General features: G+C 54.6%; 1 protein-coding gene across 1 annotated transcript in view; it reads right to left on the bottom strand.

The window, feature by feature from the left end:
* Positions 1-21693, bottom strand: part of HMCN2 (hemicentin 2) — a 164354-nt gene that overhangs the window by 94224 nt on the left and 48437 nt on the right. Inside the window, exons 16-23 of the mRNA XM_054520713.2 lie at positions 20781-20981; positions 20051-20146; positions 19600-19727; positions 18571-18715; positions 14830-14942; positions 14567-14726; positions 13063-13228; positions 2451-2578 (exon numbers count right to left, since the gene is read on the bottom strand). Of these exons, the coding sequence (XP_054376688.1) occupies positions 2451-2578; positions 13063-13228; positions 14567-14726; positions 14830-14942; positions 18571-18715; positions 19600-19727; positions 20051-20146; positions 20781-20981 (1137 nt within the window). The remainder of the gene's footprint in view (positions 1-2450; positions 2579-13062; positions 13229-14566; positions 14727-14829; positions 14943-18570; positions 18716-19599; positions 19728-20050; positions 20147-20780; positions 20982-21693) is intronic.

Here is a 21693-nt window from a genome sequence, read left to right as displayed (position 1 = left end):
GGAAACTGAGGCAAGGCAGAGGGGTTGACTCATAATGGCTAAGCAAGGTTCGGAGGCAGCATGCGCAGAGATGGCTCCAATCCCAGTTCAGCTCCTTATAGCCAAGGGACCCTGCTCCAGCCAGAGCCTCAGTTCCCCTCATCACAACTCCTCCCGCCCCGCGGGGTGAAATGAGGTGCGGCAGTAAAGCAGCCAGCACAGAGCCCGGTGGCTGGCACGCTGTGGCTGGAGTCACTCCAGCTGGGCGGCACCACTGCCCCGTCCTTCCCTCCCCCTGGCTGTGGCTTCCTGTTCTTTCACATTTGTGGTTTCAAGTCACTTTCTCATCCTCCATCTCACTCGGTCCTTCCTACACGGCAAGTGATGCCATCCATGTGCGGGGGGGAAACTGAGGCTCAGAAAGGTTATATGACTTGGCGAGAGTCGCCCCCCTCCCTCAGGGTATAGGAGCTGGCACCAACCCTGGGTCTGAGTGTCCAAGGGTCCAGGCTCCTGCAGGGCCAAACTGCGTGGGCACAGAAGACTTCTCAGAGCCCAGGGGCCACCTTGCTCCAGGCACTGCATGGGACACTGGGACAAGTGTCCTGGACCCTCGAGGGAAGCTGAGGTGCACCCACCCCCTACGCAGCTTCTGAGAAGGAGCCTGGATATAAAACCACGCATGGGATCCTGGCCCTTGGGTGGAGACCAATCCCTTAGCCCAGGGCCTGGGTGCCCAGGAGCACAGAGAGCATGGATGCCCCACCCATCTGTCGATCTCTCTCACACACACCCGCTGAAAACAATAACAGCTTCCACTGTTCCGAGCATTCAATGCCCACAATGGGATGGGCTTTATTGTAGCCTCACTTTATAGAGGAAGAAAGCAAAGCTCAGAGAGGCCAAGGGACTGGCCTAAGGTCACACAGCCAGTCAGTAGCAGAGTCAGGATTCAAACCCAGCTCTGTCAACGTTGAGGCCCTGCTCATTACATTGCCTCCGTGTTCCTGTGGCTGTCTCACACCCCCATGCAAACCCATGGGAACCCTGGAGCCCCTTCCCACTCTGGGCCTCAGCTTGTCCATCTGTAAAATGGGGTGTGAGCTTAGATCTGGGGCAGCACACTTTTTCAGGTGGTCAGGATGCTGGGCTGTGAGGCCAGGCAGGCTCCCTCCACTTCTCACCTCTGCCGTCAGAGGTTAAAGCAGCCACAGGCGGCACGTAGATGAACATGCATGGGCGTGTTCCAATAAAACTTGTATTTATAAACACTGAGTTTTTGTTTTTCGTTTTGTTTGAGACGGGGTCTCACACTGTTGCCCAGGCTGGAGTACAGTGGCACGATCAGGGCTCACTGCAGCCTCGACCTCCCGGGCTCAAGCTATCATCCCACCTCGGCCTCCTGAGTAGCTGGGACCATAGGTGCAGACCATTGCGAGTGGGTAATTTTTTATTTTTTGTAGAGATGGGGTCTTGCTATGCTGCCCAGGCTGGTCTCGAACTTCTGGGCCCAAGCCATCCTCCCACCTAGGCCTCCCAAAGTACTGGGATTATAGGCATGAGCCACTGTGTCTAGCCAACACTGAAATTTGAATTTCAGATAAATTTGAAATGTCACAAAATATTATTTGGTTGGTTTTTTATGCTTGTCCAATTATTTTAAAAAGGGAAGCCATTCTTCACTGGCTCATGATCTCTGAAAACAGGAGGGCAGATTGGGCCCTGGGGCCATAGTTGGGCCTGTCTTGGATGCCTCTCAGGGTTCTTTCGAATGACGAGCACTCTCCCTTTTCAGTGTATGACTCCCAGTGGCTGGCTCCCTTTGAATGAGCCCTGGACTCACAGGGGAACACCCACTCCTGGGACCCCCCACCAGGCTGGGAATCAGAGCCACAGTGGGTACATAGGGACCTTGGACAAGAGGAAGGGATACATGGAGAGAGAGTGGCACCTCCTGTTATAGGTGCACAAAGTGCCTCGTTGATGGCAGTGGTGGGAGCAGGGGCTCAGAAGGGCCTCTTGGGGGGCATTCAGATGCTCACAGCAGGAGGGGGCTCTGTGGCACCTCACAGGCCTCCTCCCATTGCCACACCCTGGGCTCCCGTCTGGGCCTCGCGCACCAGGCAGAGATGCTCTCAGACCCACCTTCAGGGGTTCCCCTCTGACCCCCGTCCTCCCAAACCCAGGTCCCCACTGCGCTCTGCCCTGTGTTCTTGGGGGCCTCCGAACAGCATCTCCAGGACCCCTCAAGGGGTATGCGGAGAGGTGGAGAAAAAGGGTGGAGGAGGAGAGACAGGCCTGAGGGAGACAGGAAGTGGGGGTGGCAAGAGGAGGTGGCAGAGGCGCATGGAGGGAGAGGTGACAGAGGCTGACAGACCTGGGCGTGGGCTGCAGGAGGGGCACTGAGAGACCTGAGAGACAGGCAGGGTGATGGGGGACAGGGAGGGACTGGGGCTGACAGCTGGTCCTACCTTGCACCCCAAGGACGTAGTGACGGGAGGTGGACCCGGCAGGGTTACTGGCTGTGCACTCGTAGTGGCCGCTGTCACCCACCTGGACCTGGGCCAGACGCAGGGAACCAGACGGGAGGAGGCCATGCCTGCGGGAATGAGGAGCACTGGTGAGACCCCCACTGACCCCACCCTCATGGAAAGGCTTCAAGACCCGACTTGAACCAGCCACCTCCCCCAGGAAGCCTTCTGGGAATAAGCCAGCACCCACCATCTAGCTCCCACCCCCGCCTCCATCCTCCCTGAACCACCAGGCCAGGGCCAGTCTCACGCCTACTAGTGTAAGAGAAGAAGAGCACTGGACTAGGAGTCCACTGGCTTGCGTTCGAGTCTAAACTCTAAATCCTTCCTAGCTGTGTGACCTCAGGCAAGTTGCTTCACCTCTTGGAGCCTCCATTTCCTCATCTGCAAAATGGGCATGCTAAGACGGCCCGTGTCTGGGCCAGGGCTGGTAAACGGAGTCTATCACAGGCTCAGCCCAGGGCCAGGAACCTGCCCACCGCTTGACACCTGTTGACTGCAGGTGGCAACTCCCCCTCCTCTGCCACACACACCTGCCCTGTGTATGGGATGAAGAAGCTGGCAGCCCTGAGGCCCTCTGGTCTGGCGCCAGGGCTGGCCTGACTCTGACTGCAGTCGCTTGGTGCTCTTACGTCCAGAACTGTGTTGAGGGTCCTCATGGGGAAGCTGCGGAGTCCCCACCCCTGCTGCCGTCGTTGTCCTCCCCAGTCTGGCTCAGCTTGATAAGTCACATCACCCCCATCCCACAGGGATCTAGGACCCCCAGCCAGGCTCCTGCAGCTGGGCTGGACCCCAAGGGCCCCCTGCAGACATGATGTCACTGGCCCATATGTGCTGGCTCCGCACAGTCCCTGCCTCCGTAAAACAGGGAGGGCAGCTGCGGCCACTGACCCTGGCTGGCCTCAAGAGCACGCAGCCAGCATCGGGGTGGGGGACTCCAAGGCCCAGTCGCTGGCCCTGCACTCACCAGCTGGGCTCTAGAACCCAGCAAGCCTGGGATGCTCCAGTCCTGGCTCCCACCTTGCTTTCTGCTGAGCCTCAATTTCCTCCTCTGCAAAACGGGGCTCACAGAGCCCCTTATAGGATCCTTAGGGCTCCTCATAGCCCCACCTTGAAGGCAGCTGTAAGGATCACATGAGACATGGTAAGCAAAGTCCGGGCCATGCAGTCATTGAACAGGGCAATACCATCGGCAATTCTCGGGCTACTAGCTGAGAACTCTGTCTCATCTGTAAAGTAGGGCAATGACACCCCCTTTCCAGCCACCCCCTCCATCCATTTGTCCCGAGCATCCAGCAGCCTCTTGGGACAAGTTCTCTGAGGATGGCTGTGGATGACACAGTGGGTGGTGGTCTCCAGAGCCCGGGCACTGGGCTGGATTGCCTGGGTCTAACCTGCTGGGCCATGTGCTAGCTGTGTGAGGTTGGGCAAGTCACCTCACCTTCCTGTGCCTAAGCCATCTCATTTTGGAAAATAGAGCCATCAGTTGTGCTCAATGCTCACAGGGTTGTCAAAAGAACTGAATGGCCTAATTCATAACACGGCGTCTGGAACAGAAAGGCCCTCAACAAGGGTCAGCTGCTTCCACAGAGAGAAGAGCACATGCATAAATAATACACAAAGTTTTGCATGTTTTAAAACTTGCATCATGAGCTATATCATGATATAAATGGCATCATGAGTATACATATAGGGTTAATTCACTCATTTTTGACTGTTGTGTAATATTCCCTTGTATGACCACACCACAATTTATTAACTTGCTCCCTTTTGAGTGGACATTTAAACATTCAGATCTTTATCTCTTCCTTCTTTCCTTCCTTTCTCCTTCCTTCCTTCCTTCCTTCCTTCCTTCCTTCCTTCCCTCCCTCCTTCCTCCCTTCCTTTCTTCATCTCCTCTCTCTCTCTCACTCACTCACTCACTGCTGTATGTCTCACATGCACCAGAGCAGGTCTCCTGGCCTACAGGCTCACACCCTCTGCTCTCAAAGATCTCACACCTTGCAGGGGAGGGGTTCTCATCAGATTCTCCCAGCTGCATGTGAAACATGCTGATTCTCAGGCCCTACCCAGAGACCCATTCCATGGAGGAGGTAGGAATTGGGGTTTTACTAAAAAGCCCTAGGTAGCTGATACAAGTAGCTGGGGAACCACCTCCGGGGAACCACTGCCTGGGGACATGAAGACGTGCCCCTTCCCCAAGAAGCAGCATGGCAGAGCAGATGGGTGCGGGTCTTTGACGGCAGGTGTCTTGGTGAGAACCACTATTCTGCCTCTTACAGGCTGAGCTTGGGCCAAGGACGCCATCTCCCTGAGTTTCAGTGTCCTTATCTAGGATGAACTGATATCACGCACACAAAGCCTGAGGTGCCCGGGACATAGTATGTGGATAACACCTGCTCATCTTTCAATACCGAGACATCACCTCCTCCAGGTCACCTAACTGCCTTGTGTGACACAAATGTGTCACACACTATTAGTGTGACACAAATCCCCAGCCAGTGTCTGGGACCTCTCCCCAGTCTTCAATCAGCTGCGCAGCCCTGAACAGGTTGCTCAGTCTTCATAGTGCAAAGGAAAACGCGAGAAAACACCACAGAAATATGTATGTGTCCTGGCAATGAGTAAACATTTCCCCTGCATAGCTCTCCTCTGTCTGCCACTCCAGCTTGAATGTTCTCTTCTACAGCTTTTTAAAAAATTAAATAATGTTGACATGTCGACACCCACCAATCAACGGCCAAATCCTGAAACTTATACACTCAATCACATTCCAGGCTGGGATGCGGTTCCCTCCCTAGATTTCATCGCAACACCTAGGCTGGCAAACAGGGACGATGTGGGCCAGTGGGAAGAGGTCTGGGCTAGAAACTGGAGTTCTGGATCCGAGGTTCAACTGTGCTTCAGACATGCTGTGCCGCCCCAGGCAGGGCAGTCAACATCTCTGAACCCCATTTCATATTTGAAAAGGCAGCACCCAGTCTGGGTAACACGAGGAGACCTCGTCTCTACAAAAAATAAAAAACTAGTTGGGCATGGTGGCACATGCCTGTGGTCCCAGCTAGTTGAGAGGCTGAGTTGGGAGGATCACTCAAACCCAGGAGATTGAGAGCTCTGGTTGTGCCACTGTACTCCAGCCTGGGCAACGGGGCAAGACTCTGTGAAGAAAAATAAAGGGGGAGGGAGGGAGGGAGGGAGAGAGAGAGAGAAGAGAGAGAGAGGGAGAGAGAAAGAGAGAGAGGGAGAGAGAGAGACAAAGAAAGAAAGAAGAGAAGGAAGGAAGGAAGGAAGGGAGGGAGGGAGGGAGGGAGGAAGGAAGGAAGGAAGGAAGGAAGGAAGGAAGGAAGGAGAGAGAGCAGCTCCAGACTCTAATCTGAGAAGTTGCCTTCCAGAACTTTAAGGACCATAGAACACCTACTCCCCTCCTCACCAAACCCTTAAAAAGATAGGAAATAGGGGCTTCTGAAAAAAAAAAAAAACTTCCAAAAGTGTTAACAATTCACACCAATAAAAGTGGGTATCTTATCTTTCTTAGGAGCAGCCCAGATCATTTCCTAGAAGGAGGATTCTGCTTGCTACATCACCAAGGAAGAAATGTGGGAATCAATTTTACAGATGGACAAGCTGAGGCCAAAGGACCCAGGACCTGCCCAGCAGAGCCTGTGTCTGCTCTAAATGCCAAACTGGCCACATCCTCACCTGCTCTCAAGCCCTCTGTGGCTGCCCACTGCTCCCTGACAAAACCCAAGCACAGTACTATGGCCTCTGTGGACCTACACAGACCACCCCCAACTCCCCTGCATCCCTGCATGGGGGCACTGGACCACCGTTCCTCCGCAGGGGGCCAGGCCCTTCTCACCAGCCCTCCTTTGCACATGCTGTTCCTTCTACCTGGGACACACCTGCACTTCCCATTCAGCTGGATGATACTTGATTCATCTTCCAATACAGAGACATCACCTCCTCCAGGAAGGCTGACTTGATGCCCCAGGCTGGTAGGTCCATCCTGCAGGCTCCCACAGCTGCCTGAACATCCTGCCATCATAGCCTTCACCACACTGGCTTGTCACCACCTGTCACCTGCCTGCCTGTGGCTCCAAGGGGTCATCCGTCTTATTTCTCTTGGTATCTCCAGGACCTGCTCAGATCTGGCACAGAGAGATGCCTTATCATGACCCTGCGCATGCTCTGCAGAGACTCAGGGAAAAGGTGAAGCTGCAGCTATGGGCCTGGGGTTTCGAGGGCAGCCCACTGCCTGCTCCTTCTGCCCCCTACCACTCTCCCGCCACATTCCCAGAAGCTCAGTGGGAGGTTTGGGGGCTGCAGCCCAGCAGGGAAGGGGAGGCGGCAGCAGAGAGATGGGAGAAAGGGAGGAGGCCACAGTCTCCGAGGAACAGGCTGCTGTTGGGCGCATGGTGTGATGAGCAGGGCAGACTTCATCGCGGCATGCACGGCCAGATGGCTCTGTGCAGCGCCCAGATGAGAGTGGAGAGGTTTGAGGGGAATTTCCTGTTTATGACATCCATCTGGCTTGAGCCCCTGCAGTGAGGCGCACACAGATGTCAGAGTGGTGGGGAGAAGCGAGAGGGGCCCACCAGGCAGAGGGCTGCCCAGAGAGACCAAAGGGCATCTGATAGGGAGTGCCAGGAATAATGCCAGTTCCCAGGCCTCACCTGTCTGCCTCATCCCCGGCACACACCTTTGCTGCACTCAGGGAAGCCTTCCCTGCTGCCCCAGGCAATGCCCTGCCTCCCATTACATAGTTCCCATGCCATTCTGCAGTTTACCACGCCTGTCATTACGCTGTCTGACGGCTCCGTGAGGGGAGGAGCCAGGTGTGCCCAGGTCCCCAGCATGTCCCCAGTTCAGCATGGGCCCTGGCCTGGCCCACAGTGGGTGTTCAATAAATATTTCATGGCAAACTGCAGCTATTGCCTGTCCATGCCACACACTCCCGTCCCCGCCACCATTGACACGGGTCCCTGCTCTCCCTCCCTCCCCCCAGACCTTCCACCATCTCAATACTGCTCTCCTGCCCTCCCCAGACCCCCGCTGTCTCCCACATTGCTGTTCTTGCCACCTCTGTCTATAAAGCATCCAGGAGCAGGGCCGGTGGCTGTGGAATGAACGGCACTCCCCGCAGAGTCACCCAGCCTGCTGCAGGGCTGGTTCTCAGCACAAAGCGCACAGTCAGGCAACACTCAACAGATGCCCACTATGCGCTAGTGGACGCCAGCCCTGTCTGCTGGGTCCAGGACGGGGTCTGAGCCTGGGCAGGCGGCCTGGAGAGAACTCCTCCCGGTAACCACTGCCCCAACTCGCATCTTTTTCCTGTAGCCTGAACAGCATCACAGACCTATGAGGAGGCCACATGAGGGAAGGTCATGCTGGAGAAATTCAGCAGGAGGTGCATGAGACACGCCAAGGGGCCAAGCACAATAAGTAGGTAGGGGGAGACAGAGCAAGCGCCATCGCATGAGCCCGGAGAGCATAAGCCCTGCGATGCTGGTGCTGCTAACGAGGATGGTGCTGACGCCAGCCACAGCTGTCAACTATTGAGCGCTTCCTGTGTGTCACTGTGCCACTAAGCATGCTGTCACTTAGAATCCCAACAGCCAGACCTACCAGGCAGGCAGACCCACTACTACACCCCCTTTTGCAGAGGAGAAGACTAAGCCTCCGGAGGTGTGGTCCTGGTGTCCACGGCCACTCAGCTGGCCAGGGCACAGCAAGGACTGGACCTTCACACTGTGCGACCATGCTCCTTCCTAACCGCCATGGTGATCTAAACGTCCGGCTCTGAAGACGAGTAAATTTAAATGTTCTCCAGAAAGAGAGCCACTGCCCACAGCCTGACCAGACAGACTCCAGAGCCAGCAGACCAGAAACCAACAAGGGCTTTGAGGATCCACCAAGGTACAGTCCCCATACAGGGCCCTGGGCAGTCCAGGCACGCCACTGGCTTGCAGAGAGCAGTGAGCTACTTTCCCTGCCACAAGTCACCAGATCCCAGCTGCAGGCCTCACCTCTCACCTCTAATGAGCCGGCCCAGTGGCCCCCTTCCAGGAGAAGGGTGGGTGGGCAGCCTGTCCTGCAGTGTGCTTGGGAAGGGGCAGAGGAGGGTGGTGGGGGTATCAAAGGAAGAAAACCTGGAAGAATGAGATAGAAGTGCACCATCCTCTCACTGCCCCCACACCGCGCTGGGATTAGGGATTTGGCCCTGTGTGGAATGCTGGCCGGCTGCCTCCGGGAGCCACAGCCAGAGCCAGGAGTGCTCACAGCCGTCCCATCTCCTCATCGGAATCCCAAACAAACATTGTTGCCTGGAAACACTGCCTCGCCCCAGCATCCCTGGGCTGAATCATGGGACCAGAGCCCCGAGATGCTCTCTGGCCACCATCGCCTGTCCAACCCTTTCATTTCTCAAATGGAAAGGCTGAGGCCCAGGGAGGGGAGAGGGGAAGGGTCTTGTTCGAGGTCACCGGGCGAGCTGGGGTGAAGCTGGGATGGGACCCCAGGTCTTCTGCCACCTGACCTCACACACAGCCCAAGCCCATGTCTTCTGTCTCCGAGGCTGCAACACAATCCTGGGCACAGGATACTGCTCAGTCAATACTACTGACTTCAATTTTGAATTTGCAACTTGGATGTCTTTTTCAAAAACAAGTCCCACAGGAAAGAAGCACTCAGTGACCATTCCCACCCTCCGACTTCACCGTTGGCTTTTGGGACCATCCCGCAAGGAACCGACCCAGGAGAGAAAGAGGAACGTTGTGCAAAGCTGCTCCAACAGTCCCATTTATGACCGTGAGAGCTGGCAACATGGCCGTGCCCCACACAGAGCAATGACTTAAGTGATGATGGGAGCCGAGCACCCTGGAATGTTATTTTGCCCTTTTTTTTTTTTTTTTTTAAGACAGTCTTGCTCTGTTGCAAGGATAGAGTGCAGTGGTGCGATCTTGGCTCACTGCAACCTCCACTTCCCAGGTTCAAGCGATTCCCCTGCCTCAGCCTCCCGAGAAGCTGGGACTACAGGCGCGCACCACCACGTCGGGCTATTTTTTTTTTCTTTGTATTTTAGTAGAGACAGGGTTTCACCATGTTGGCCAGGATGATCTTGATCTCCTGACCTCATGATCCGCCTTCCTTGGCTGCCCAAAGTGCTGGGATTACAGGCATGAGCCACCACGACCGGTCTATTTTGCCCTTTAATAGGAAAAGCAAGTGACGTGGGCCAGGATGAATCAAGAAAATGGGTAAAAGAGAAAAGGAATCCGTGATGAGGACAGAATATAAGATGCACGAGGTTTAATTTTAGAACAGCCCCTACAAGGACAAGAGCCGCTCCAAAGGGACTGGGACGCAGCTGGCTCAGAACTTCACGGCTTCTGAGGTTCCTAGGATGCTTCCTCTGTGAGCACTTGCTGACTTGGGGGTGTGGAAGATACCTAGGAGTTCACAGAGCAGTGGCCCACCTGATACGCGTGTCCCTGCGCGTGCGTCTACGTGTGTCTGCGTGTCTGTGCATATTGGGACCCAGCCCCAGGAGCTGCAGGGTCAGGTTCCACGTCCCCACACCCCAGGTGTTTCTGTTTCCTCCTCAGTGCACTGGGCACGGGGCCATCCACCCCAACCACCTGCAGGGCGCTGGCAGGAGAGGGCCGCCCCTGGACAAGGGGAATGGAGGGGGCCTCAGAGGCTCAGCACATCTTGGCTCTCAGCCCTGACCACACCACAGAATTCCCCACGGACAGGAGAAGGGGCTGCCGTGGAGCCCTGTCCTTGGGGCAGCTCAGCAAGGAAGAGGGACAAGGGAGCAGGGGAGTGGGGAGGGGGGTGTGGAGGGCTGCTGGCCCCTCTCATCAAGAGATGGGCACCTATGACTCACCAGACACATCAGCCAGATAAGTGCTCCATTTCCAGAAGGGCAGCTTTGAGGCTGAGCCTGGGGACGTCCTTGGAGAAGGAAGGACAAGGAAGACAAGGGAGAGGGGAAGGGAGGTGAAGGGGAGGAGGAGGAGGGAAAGGGAAGAGGGAGACAGGAGGGGAAGAGGAAGAGGATGTAGGGAAGGGGGGGAGGGGAGGGGGAAGCAGACAGACAGAAAGTCTCACTGTGTGTTTTCCAAGGGGTTTTTTAGATCTGTGTTCTGGTCGAGTTACTGAGGGACGGAGGGGGTGTGGTGTGTCTGTGAGAGGCTGAGCGTGGTTCTGTGTGTGGACACTGCCAGTGTGGGCCAGGGAGGGAACCAGAGGACCCAGAGCCTGTGAACAAAGCTTCAAGTACAATCAAAAGTGAGGCTGTGGCCAGGCGCAGTGGCTCACGCCTGTAATCCCAGCACTTTGGGGACCGAGGCAGGTGGATCACCTGAGGCCAGGAGTTCGAGACCAGCCTGACCAAGATGGTGAAACCCTGTCTCTACTAAAAATACAAAAATTAGCCGGGCATGGTGGCAGGCACCTGTAATTCCAGCTACTTGGGAGCCTGAGGCAGGAGAATCACTTGAACCAGGGAGGCGGAGGTTGTGGTGAGCCGAGATCGCACCATTGCACTCCAGCCTGAGCAACAAGAGCAAAACTCCGTCTCCAAAAAAAAAAAAAAAAAAAAAAAAAAAAGTGAGGCTATTCACAGTCACCAAAATGTGGAAACAGCCCCAGTGCACATCAACTGATGAGTGGACACACAAAAGGTGAGCACCCACAGGATGGGACACTATTCGGCCATTAAAAGGAAGCAAGCACTAATCTGGCTACGACATGGATGAACATTGAGTTAGGTGACAGAACGAAAGGCCCCATGTAATTCATTTATATGAAATGTCCAGAATAGGCTGAAAGCAGATCAGTGGCTGTCAGGGGCTGCAGTGGGGCTGGAGCAGAAATGGCGGGGGGCTGGTGGCTGCCAATGAGTATGAAGTTTTTTTGGGAGGGTGATGAACATGTTCTAAAATTGATTGTGGCTGCACAGTCTGAATATACTAAAAACACTGAACTGTGTCCTTTAAATAAGCGAATGATACAGTATGTGAATTACATCTCAATAAAGCTTTTATATTTAAAAAGCAGGTGACAATTGAGATAACAGGTGTGGTAGGATGAGGATAAATTTGTAAAAGCTGGAGAGGATGTCTCAGTTTGTGAACAGCAACAGCAGGGAAATCATATGAAAGGGAGTGAGTTTTCAGCACATCTGACTTCCTAAGCACTGCACATCCATCATTACCCCACAAGGGTGCTATTTAAATAACGTCCACTTTGCAGATGGAGGAACAGGCCAAGGGGAGCCAGTGGCCACCCGAGGTTGCATGACTAAGAAGGGAGCAGGCAGTTCCGCACCGGGTCTGCGGAACTCCAGGGCCTGAGCACTTAACCCCACCCCTGCCTCCCAGCACATTTTCCTCCTTATTTAGATAAACTCTCAGAATCTCCCAAATCTGGAGATAAAACAACGTAAGCCAGCACGAAGTGAAGAGGACAAGGGAGAGGGAACACAACACAACTCTAGGATTGCAAAAGTGGCTTTCGCAAATTTACAGCTCCCAGCTGACCTATTAACGCACCATGGCGAGGAGGGGTGAACGAACGCAAATGCAGTTCCCGTTTCAGTAACAAGTCATGAATCAACACGCATCCTCCAGCTGAGGGCCACCACCCAGCCGCGGAGCCAGGACCAGGCTTTCTAGTGGAGCTGTGGGCTCCCACGGCCCCTGCCACACCCCCAACCCACAACATAGAGCTGCAGCGACGCCAAGAGGGCATGGGGGGCCCCACCGATGATGCCCAGGGCTGGCTCCCTGGGCCCCCGCCACCTTTAGGAGCGCCCGGCTGCAAGGATTGGCAGGACTCACCAAACAGATGTTCTGAGATGCACTGACACATGGTGGGGGCAGGGGTCACGTTACAGAGCAGGCTGCTCCGAGACCTTCTGGGTCTGGAACATCTCAAAGACCCTGCCAGGGCTGATGTCACCAGACTGAGCCACAGAACCCCCCAGCCAGGGGCAAGGGCCCTAGCATTCCCCACATCCCCTCCTGGGGGGTATGGCGTGGCTTTGAAGGACACCCAAGCCAGCCTCCTCCCTGTCCGCCCACTCCCAGGATCCCGGATCGGGAGCAGCTGAGTCAGACAGCCCAGCCGCCAGACACCTGGTCTGCAGAGCAGGCATGGGGGTGGTGTGTGTCGTGGCGGGGACGTGGTCCCAGCCCTGGCTTTGCTCTTTCCTAGCTGGGTGATGGCGAGCAGCTCACTCCCTGGCTGAGCGTCAGTGTCCTGTCAGATACCAAGGATGGCTATGCAGATTAAATGGGATGCTGCAGGCAATGCCCCGTGCATGTTATTTCAGATGGGGAGTCTCACCCTGGGCTTCCAGGCACCCTCTAGAGGCCCCTTCCAGGCTTCTGGGGGCCCGTGGACAACAGCCTTGTGTGCAGAAGCCCAGGAGCACCCTATGGGAGAGACTGCAGGGTCCAAGACACTCGCTGGGTCACTGGTCACCCGAGGCAGGTTTCCCTCCAGCCCTAAGCTCTGTCCCTTGAGGCCATGGGACTGGGGTTACCTGTTGGTGATGGGCGGTACAGGGCGGGAGTCCTTCATCCAGGTGACCAGTGGGGCTGGGGAGCCCTTGGCCTCGCAGTCCAGGGTCACCTCTTCGCCAGCCTTCGCTGTGACTCTCAGAGGCACGTCTGCATTACGTGACCCGTTCATATGGATTCTGGGTTTGGCTGTGGGGAGAGTAAGCAGGGCCTGTCAGTAGGGCAGAGGGGACTAGGGTCCATGAGCGCCCTGGGCCATGGGGCAGCTCCCCCAGGAGGCAGAGCTGGTACTGCACCCTCGACCTTCAGGAGGTCCAGAAGGTAGATGTGGCTGTCAGAAGGGGGAGAGTGCAGATTGGAGGTGGGACTCAGGTCCCGGGGTTTTCGCTCAGTCCTCCCCTACTCACCTCCCCATCACCATCTTGCTCTGAGGACCCTGACCTAGTCCCTTCTGCCCCAGGATCTGTGCCTTCTCTGGCTTCTCTTCATCCTGCTGTCCCTTCCCCAGGGACATTCTGAAAGGGACTAAACTCCTCCTCTCTCTCTACCTTCTCCCCTTGCTCATTCACTTATTCCCATGATATCAGCCACCAAAGAATGCACAGACCCTCCCTCTGGACCTCTCGAAGCCTGGTGAGGGATTGATGGCAATCTGTGCATGTCACTTCTCTCTCACCTTAAGCTGAAGACCCCTCGATGGCAGAAACTGCATGGTACCCTTCCTTCCTCCTCTCTTCCCGCCCCCGCCTTTCTACCTTGGAGCTCATACAAGGAAGGCACTCGCTACCTGTCTGAGCAGCAACAGTGAAAGAAGCCAGCCAGTTGGGGACATCAAAACCCATCTAGCCCTCCCGTGTTCCCCCGTACATTTGTAGTTCAGAGAGGAAATGCTCCTCCATTAGGAATTTTTTTTGCAATATAAAAATATTGACTGTAAGGGTCTATGAGAGAAAAAGCCTGGCTTATACATTTGCTCACTCCTCCCAGACGTATTTACTGAGTGCCAGCCCTATGGGGAATGCTGGGGACGGCAGCGAAGGAGACAGGTCCCGCCCCATCTTCACAGCCTTTAGGGTCCTTTGGCAATACTGGTACCAAAAAGCTCACTATGTGATTAATTATTGAATCACAGCTGTGAGGGGTGCCAGGAAGGGGATATTCCACAGTTTACAGCAAGGTGACTTGACCAGCCTGGGGAAACAGGGAGAGCTGAGATCTGACAGATGGGAGCAGTCAGCTGGGCCCAGAGGTGGGGGAACAGCATTCCAAGCAGAAAGAACTACATGTGCACAAGCCCTGAGGCAGGTTGGACCATTCCAGAAACAGAAAGGAGACCAGAGGGTCTGGGGCAGAGAGAGGCGGGTGAGAGGGCTGCTGGGGACGTGGGTCCTGTGCGGAGCCACGTGTCTTTGCAGGACTTGCTGATGCAACGTCTTCCCTGCCTCAGGCTCCACAGGGCTGAGGTGGGACTCTCTGTCTCCACATCCACTGAGCCCCCTCTCCTAGGACAGGGTTGGCATCACTCACTGTTGACAGAAAGTCGCATCTCCTGGCTAGAGAAGCCCACGGTGTTGGTGGCCGTGCAGACATAGACCCCTGCGTCCTGGGCAGACGGCTGGGCGATGAGCAGGGTGCCCTCCTTACTCACATTGTAGTGGGGACCTCTGGAGGTCAGGGCATTGGTTTCCTAGGGCAGAGGCACAGGTGACATCAGCGAAGCCCACACCTCCACCCCATGACACACTGGACCTAACTCTCCAGTTACCCTCTCGGTAACAGGCACTGCTTACCTTGGTCCAGGTGATGGTGGGGGTGGGAACTCCTGAAGCGACACAGGGGAGAGACGCCGGAACCCCTTCATTGGTGATATGGTGGGTGGCAGTGGGATGGATTCTAGGTGGCACTGTTATAAATAAACCAATGTCAAAGCCAAGGCTCATTGCAGCATCATTCATAGGCCAAAAGGTGGAAACAGCCCAAATGTCCATCAGCGATGCATGGGCACACAGCATGCAGTGTGTGCACACAACAGAAGAGTATTCATCCTTAAAAAGGAAGCAAATTCAAACTGTATGACATTCTGGAAAAGGCAAAGCAGTTGGAAGCAGTGGCTCACCCCTGTAATCCCAGCACTTTGGGAGGCTGAGGCAGGAGGATCACTTGAGGTCAGGAGTTTGAGACCAACCTGGCCAACATGGTGAAACTCCGCCTCTACTAAAAATACAAAAATTAGCTGGGCATGGTGGTGCATGCCTTGTAATCCCAGCTACTCGGGAAGCTGAGGGAGGAGAATTGCTTGAACCGGAAGGCGGAGGTTGCAGTAAGCAGAGATTGCACAACTGTACTTCAGCCTGGGAGACATAGTGAGACTCTTGTCTCCAAAAAAAAAAGAAGAAGAAGAAGAAGAGACAAAACTAGATCAGTGGTTGCCAGGTTGGGGGAGGAAGGGATGAAGAGGCAGGGCCCAGAGGATTTTTAGGGCAGTGAAGCTACAGGTGATATTGCAGTGATGGGTCCATGTCACTATGCATTTGTCCAAACCCACAAAATAAACCACAACAAGGCTGGGTGCAGTGGCTCACACCTGTAATCCCAGCACTTTGGAGGCCAAGGTGGGTGGATCACCTGAGGTCAGGCGTTCGAGACCACCCTGGCCAACAGGGTGAAACCCCGTCTCTACTAAAAATACAAAAGTTAGACTGGTACAGTGGCGGGCGCCTGCAGTCCCAGCTACCCAGGAGGCTGAGGCAGGAGAATTACCTGAACCCGGGAGGTGGAGGTTGCAGTGAGCTGGGATTGCGCCACTGCACTCCAGCCTGGGGCATAGAGTGAGACTCTGTCTCAAAAAAAATAAAAATAAAAAATAAAAAAACCACTAAGAGGGAACCCACCTAAAAAAAAATAAAAATAAAAAATAAAACAAATAAACACCACCAAGAGGGAACCCCAGTGTAAGCTATGGGATTTGGAGTGATGACGACGTGTCTTCAGTGCTAACAACGGGCCGCCCTGGTGGGGGATGTTGACGGTGAAGAAGGCTGCGCGTGGCGGGAGCCAGGGGTATGTGGGAGATCTCTGTACCTTCCGCTCAATTTTTCTATAAACTTAAACTGCTCTTAAAAGTCCAGTCTGTTTTTTTAAAAGGAATAAAATTCTGACACATGCTACACCATGGATGAACCTTAAAAACATGCTAAGTGAAATCACAGACATAGGAGGACAGATACTGTAAGATTCCACTTCTATGAAGTCCCTAGATAGGAGGCAGAAGGGTGGCTCCCAGGGGGCTGAGGGGAGACGGGAATGGGGAGCTGATGTTTAATGAGGACAGAGTTTCAGTTCAGGATGGTGAGAAAGTCCTGCAGATGGATAGCGGTGATAGTCCCGCAACAATGTGAATGTACTAACACCACTGCACACCTAAACATCGTCGAATGATACACGTTATGTTATGTATATTTGACAATTTTAAAAGCTTTCAGGCCGGGCACGGTGGCTCACGCCTGTAATCCCAGCACTTTGGGAGGCTGAGGTGGGCGGATCACCTGAGGTCAGGAGTTAGAGACCAGCCTGGCCAACATAGTGAAACTCGTCTCCACTAAAAATACAAAAATTAGCCGGGCGTGGTGGCACATGCCTGTAATCCCAGCTACGCAGGAGGCTGAGGCAGGAGAATCACTTGAACCCGGGAGGTGGAGGTGGCAGTGAGCCAAGATCGTGCCACTGCACTCCAGCCTGGGCAACAGAGTGACTGTGTCTCAGAAATAAATAAGTAAATAAAAATTTTTTAAAAAAAAGCTTTCAATGGGAGAATAAAACTGGCACAATCCCTGAGCCACCACTGCCTCTGCCATTGTCAGTTTTTTTGTTTTTCCCATACAGAAGGCAGCATGTGCTTGGGAACCAGCTGCGCTGATTCATTGCTCTGGGGCTCTGGATAAGCCACTTAATCTTTTGGTACCCAGATTCCCTGATCAGCACAAAAGCTAATTTAACCCCAGTTCCCTGGTCGTCCCTTCTGGAATGGATAGATGAGCAGTGTTTGCAGAAAACAGTGAGCTTAAAAACAGGTGTCACACCCACCCTGGGCACCACTCAGATTCGCAGGCTTGAAAACGGGGGTCTTTAAGGGGAGCAAGAGATGGGCAACTAGGCATGGAGAAGCCAGGAGAGGAATCCAGAAGCCAGGGGCTCTGACGCTAGCACTTGGAGCTCCTTTAGGGAGGAAAATGGCCTTCTGGACTCCCAGGTGGGCAAAGCCAGCAGAGGCCCATAAATATTTGCTGAATAGAAATGAACTGAGCCAAGAGAGACTGAGCCTGTTCATGTCAGCCCCGCAGAAGTGGCTGTGAGGGCACAGTGGGAAGTTAGGGGGTGAAACTGAGTGGAATCATATATAGAAACTAGCAGACGCCTGGCATGTGGTACACACCCGACCCTGGATGGCGATTTGGATCTGGAATTATGAGGGGATGGGACCTAGAATTACACCTGAGTGCTCAACCCAGCCCTTCTGAACTTTGCACTCCCCTATATAATGGGGAACGCGCGTTCTTCCCACTAATCCCTCGGGGGCTTTATGAAACAAACAAGAAAAAAGACGATATTAACATACTTGGTTGATCACAAAATATAACCAAATTTAGCTTGAAACGTCTCATCTTACATTAAAAAGCACAGTGGTTGCCAGTTGGGTGAACAAAAGAACCCAGTGCTGTGGGCAGGAGAGCAGTTGGGCAAAACACTAAAAATTCCAAAAATGTAAAATCTCTGTGATGTAAAACTTAATCCACGTTAATGGGTTTATCCTAAGGAAAGAATTGGTCACGTAGGTACGTGGTCACCTACAATGTGTAGGTACGAGGCTGTTCATACCCGGGGTGTGGGGGATGCGGTGGGGGAGGGGGGGTACAGAAAATCAGGTAATTAGATAATCAGGGGACATGATCATCCCCTTATTAAACTGATGCCTCTGAATCTTAATTGACAGAAAGCAGAACAGCCATAACACCTTGTCATGGAAACACTTAGGTGCCAAGACAATGACAGCATGTGATCCTATTTGGTTTTTAAATAGGTTTGTAAACAGGTGGATAGATTAGATGGATGGATAGATAGATAGATAGATAGATAGATAGATAGATAGATAGATAGATGATAGATAATTTTTATATAATTTATAAGAACATATAAAGAATCTGTATGTATCATGTATAAAGAACATATATGCTATGTATACATAGTGTATATATATACTACACATAGGTGTGTGTGATATACATATAGAGAGTGTGTGTGTATAGAGTATGAAAAGATACATGCCAAAATGCAAAATCTGGTTATTCTTAGCTACTGGTATTATGAGAGTATTTTTTTAACTTGTCAAATCCCTAATTTTCCCACAGAGAATATATATGATTTGCGTGATTTTTTAAAGCAAATGCATTCAAGATCAAGTTACCTCTGCACATTCCCCCACCCCATCATGTTCCCTGCCCCATGACCACCACCTCCGGGACCCCAGGACTCACCCTGGACCACCAGCTCCACGTCCCGGTGCTGAGAGCCAGCCGTGTTGGTGGCCACACAGCTGTACCTCCCCGCGTGCTCCTGCAATGCTCGGTCAAGGTGGAGGCTGCCATCTGCTCGGATGGAATGCCGGCTGCCAGGTGGGAGCTGGTGGGGGTGAGGAAGCACCAGCTTAGCCTTGGGCCTCACTCAGAGGCAGCTGAGAGAGAACCCTCGGAAAACTATGCTGCCCATTGGGCCAGTAGGGAGCAGCCAGGCCTGAGAGCCCGGGGGCTCAGAGAAGGCTGAGGAGCTCTGTGAGTCCCCACCAAGTGCCCAGTCAAGCCCTCCAGAGACCCTGCAGGGCTGGGTGGGCCTGACCCCCGCACACCCTGACCCCACCTCTCCCTCGGCCAACTGGACCAGGGTGAGCCTGACCCAAGCTGGGCCCACGAGAGTCTCTCCCGGGAATGCAGAGTTGGGAAGGCACCTCTTTGTAGCCTGCAGGACACAGGCACCCGGTGTGTCTGAGACTAGGCAGAAGAATTGAGGAAAGGGAAGAGGTAATGAAACAGTCAACAGGAGAGGGCAAACAGAAGAACACCAAGAAAATCAAATGGACGTGAACTGGTTGATAAGGCAACCACTGTGTGTTCAGCGCGCACCAGTGTTTGGGGCAGATAGGAAACTGCACAAGTCACATCCCTGCTCTGGAATCGTAAGAACCAGGGAGACCACTGCATTGACACTGGGCCTCCACTAAATCCCTGCTGCCTGGCCCACAGCACTCCTGAGGCACACGATTCCCCTGCAGAGCTCCCAGGGGTCCAAGCAGCCATGAGGCATCTGACAGCCGGCAGGACTTTAGAGGGCAACAAACACCATCAGTGCATTATCAGAGAAGGTTCTGAAATGGGGCCAAAAAGAGGGTGGAAGGAAGAGGACACTCCCAGGAGGGGAAACAGCCAAGCAGAGACCGAGGCGTGGCTGTGACAGCCTCCTTCTTCTCCAGGTGCCACTGCCCACCACACCCAGAGGAGCCCGGCACTCACGGGCTGGCGGTCCTTGAGCCAGTGCCTTTCTGGGAGGGGCCGCCCAGCTAGGACGATGCAGGGCAGGGACACAGGCTGCCCCTCCAGGACCCGGACGGTGGGGGCGCTGCTGGCGATCTGTGGCGGGGCTGTGGGGAGAGGAGCCGGTGTCAGCCACAATAGGTGCCCTGGGTGGTTGTCTGGGGGACGGAGGCTCCTGCTCCCCTCTCCCTCCCCAGGCAACTGGGAGATGCATCAGAATTGGGGATCCTAAAGGGTCACAGGACCCCCAGGACATTGCCCTGGACGCAGGGGCACAGGTGCTACTCTTGGAGAATTTGGCTGTGGATTCGTTTGTTCCAACAGATGGGCCAGGAGAGGCTCCCTAGAGGCGCCCACGGCCTTGCTGTGCCCCCGGAAGAACCTGCCTCCCACCTCTCGCCTCCCACGGCCCTCAGATCCACCAGCGAACCGTGACCGGTGACGATGAGCCGGGCCTCGGCCTGGACCTTCCCAAAGACGTTTCGAGCTTCGCAGACATATGGGGCCTGGTCTTCTGGGGCCACACCTGAGGGGCACAAGACAGGCAGGTGTGACTGCCAAGGCACACCACAGCTGCGGCCCCCATGGGATCCAGCTCCCCAGGTGCAGAGACAGCCCCTTGGCATGGCCTGGCCTTACAGAGATTCAGGAGGGAAGGCTGGGATGGTAGACAGGGAAGGGGTGAGGGACACTGCTGGACCTTGGAAGGTGAGAAAGCCTCAGTTTGCTCATCTGTGGAATGGGGGTAATTGGCCTGTACCTTGTAGTGTGATGGGGAGGGGTTGACAAAGTGCCCGCCCTCGGGCCTGGCGTGTAGTAAACAGTGGGTGGTGGGGTAGGCGCAGTAGTAATTATGGTAATCATAGTAGCTTATATGTGTGTGACAGCATGCGGCAAGAAGTGTGCTAAGCACTTGGTACAGATTATCCACACAACAGCCCCATAAATTGGCTGTTAATCAGCCAGGTGGGTAGCAGATTTCATGGTCGTGATTATGAACAAGGTCAGAGTAGTGGAATGACTTGGCCAGAGCCACCCAGCCGAAGTGTGACTGCGTATCCGCCTCTGTTCTATGGTCAGTGCTGGCGGTCAGGGTCCTGCTCTCGGCCACTTGGCCTGAGGTTTAGGGTGCCTATCCCCCTCCAGCCCCAATCTCTTACTTTCAAAGAACAGCACTCCTGAATCCGGCTGCCGAGACCTACTGCCTCGCCCGGCCTCCAGCCTGAGTCCCAGAGGCTGGCCATCTCCGCGGCGCCAGGTGACCATCGGGGGCGGGCGGCCTGTTGCCCGGCATGCCAGGAGGGCACTTCTCCCCAGCTCCACAGTGACATCCCGGGGCAGCTCCATCAGCTGGGGTGCATCTGCAGGGAGGTGACCAGTCAACCATGCCCGGAGGCTGGACCTGCTCAGCGGCAGGTCCCCGAGGAACTGCCTCCCTCTCCTCCCCCTGTACTATTGCCCTTGTGAACCTAGGGGCCGACTCTTGTCCAGGGCTCCAGGGTCAACCTGAGCTGAGTGGCGTCCACCCCTGGAGAGCTCTTGGGACAAGGCAGAGGAAGTGACTCGTGGGATGGTGCGTGGGGTCTCAGGGGCCTGGCTTTACCCCAGAGGTGCAGGGGAGGGAGGAGCATGTCCACTCCTGGCTGTGACACCCCCCAGGAAGCCCCTTCAAGGGGCTCTAAGGTGTGTTTCTGAGTCTGATTGTGACGCGCTGACATAGGAGCTAAGGGTGAGCCTTCGCTTCTACCCCTGCCTACCCTCCCCTACCCCTCCCCTCCTCCTGGGCCAGAGAGGCTTCCTCTTGGAGGTGTCCTGAGCTCCCCTCTGATGCTTAAGCCCCTGGCCTAAGCCACGCCCACTTCTGTGGAGGGGAGCATGGCCTGGGGGGCCTGGCGGGACTCAGCTGCCATTTCCACAGCCCCTTCTATTGCCGCCACCCCAAACAGCCAGCGACGTGGGGGATTATAGGTCTTCTTCACCCTCTTCTCTAGAGCTTGCCCTCTTGGCTGAACTTTTTTGGAAAGAGCATACAGAATTAAAACTTGCTTGTTATAAATAACGTGACCTTATACA

Source organism: Pongo abelii, chromosome 13, assembly GCF_028885655.2.
Source record: "Pongo abelii isolate AG06213 chromosome 13, NHGRI_mPonAbe1-v2.0_pri, whole genome shotgun sequence".
In the NCBI taxonomy this organism is placed as follows: Eukaryota; Metazoa; Chordata; class Mammalia; order Primates; family Hominidae; genus Pongo; species Pongo abelii.
Note: the sequence above shows the minus strand (reverse complement) of the source record. Positions and strands in the feature narration are given on the sequence as shown.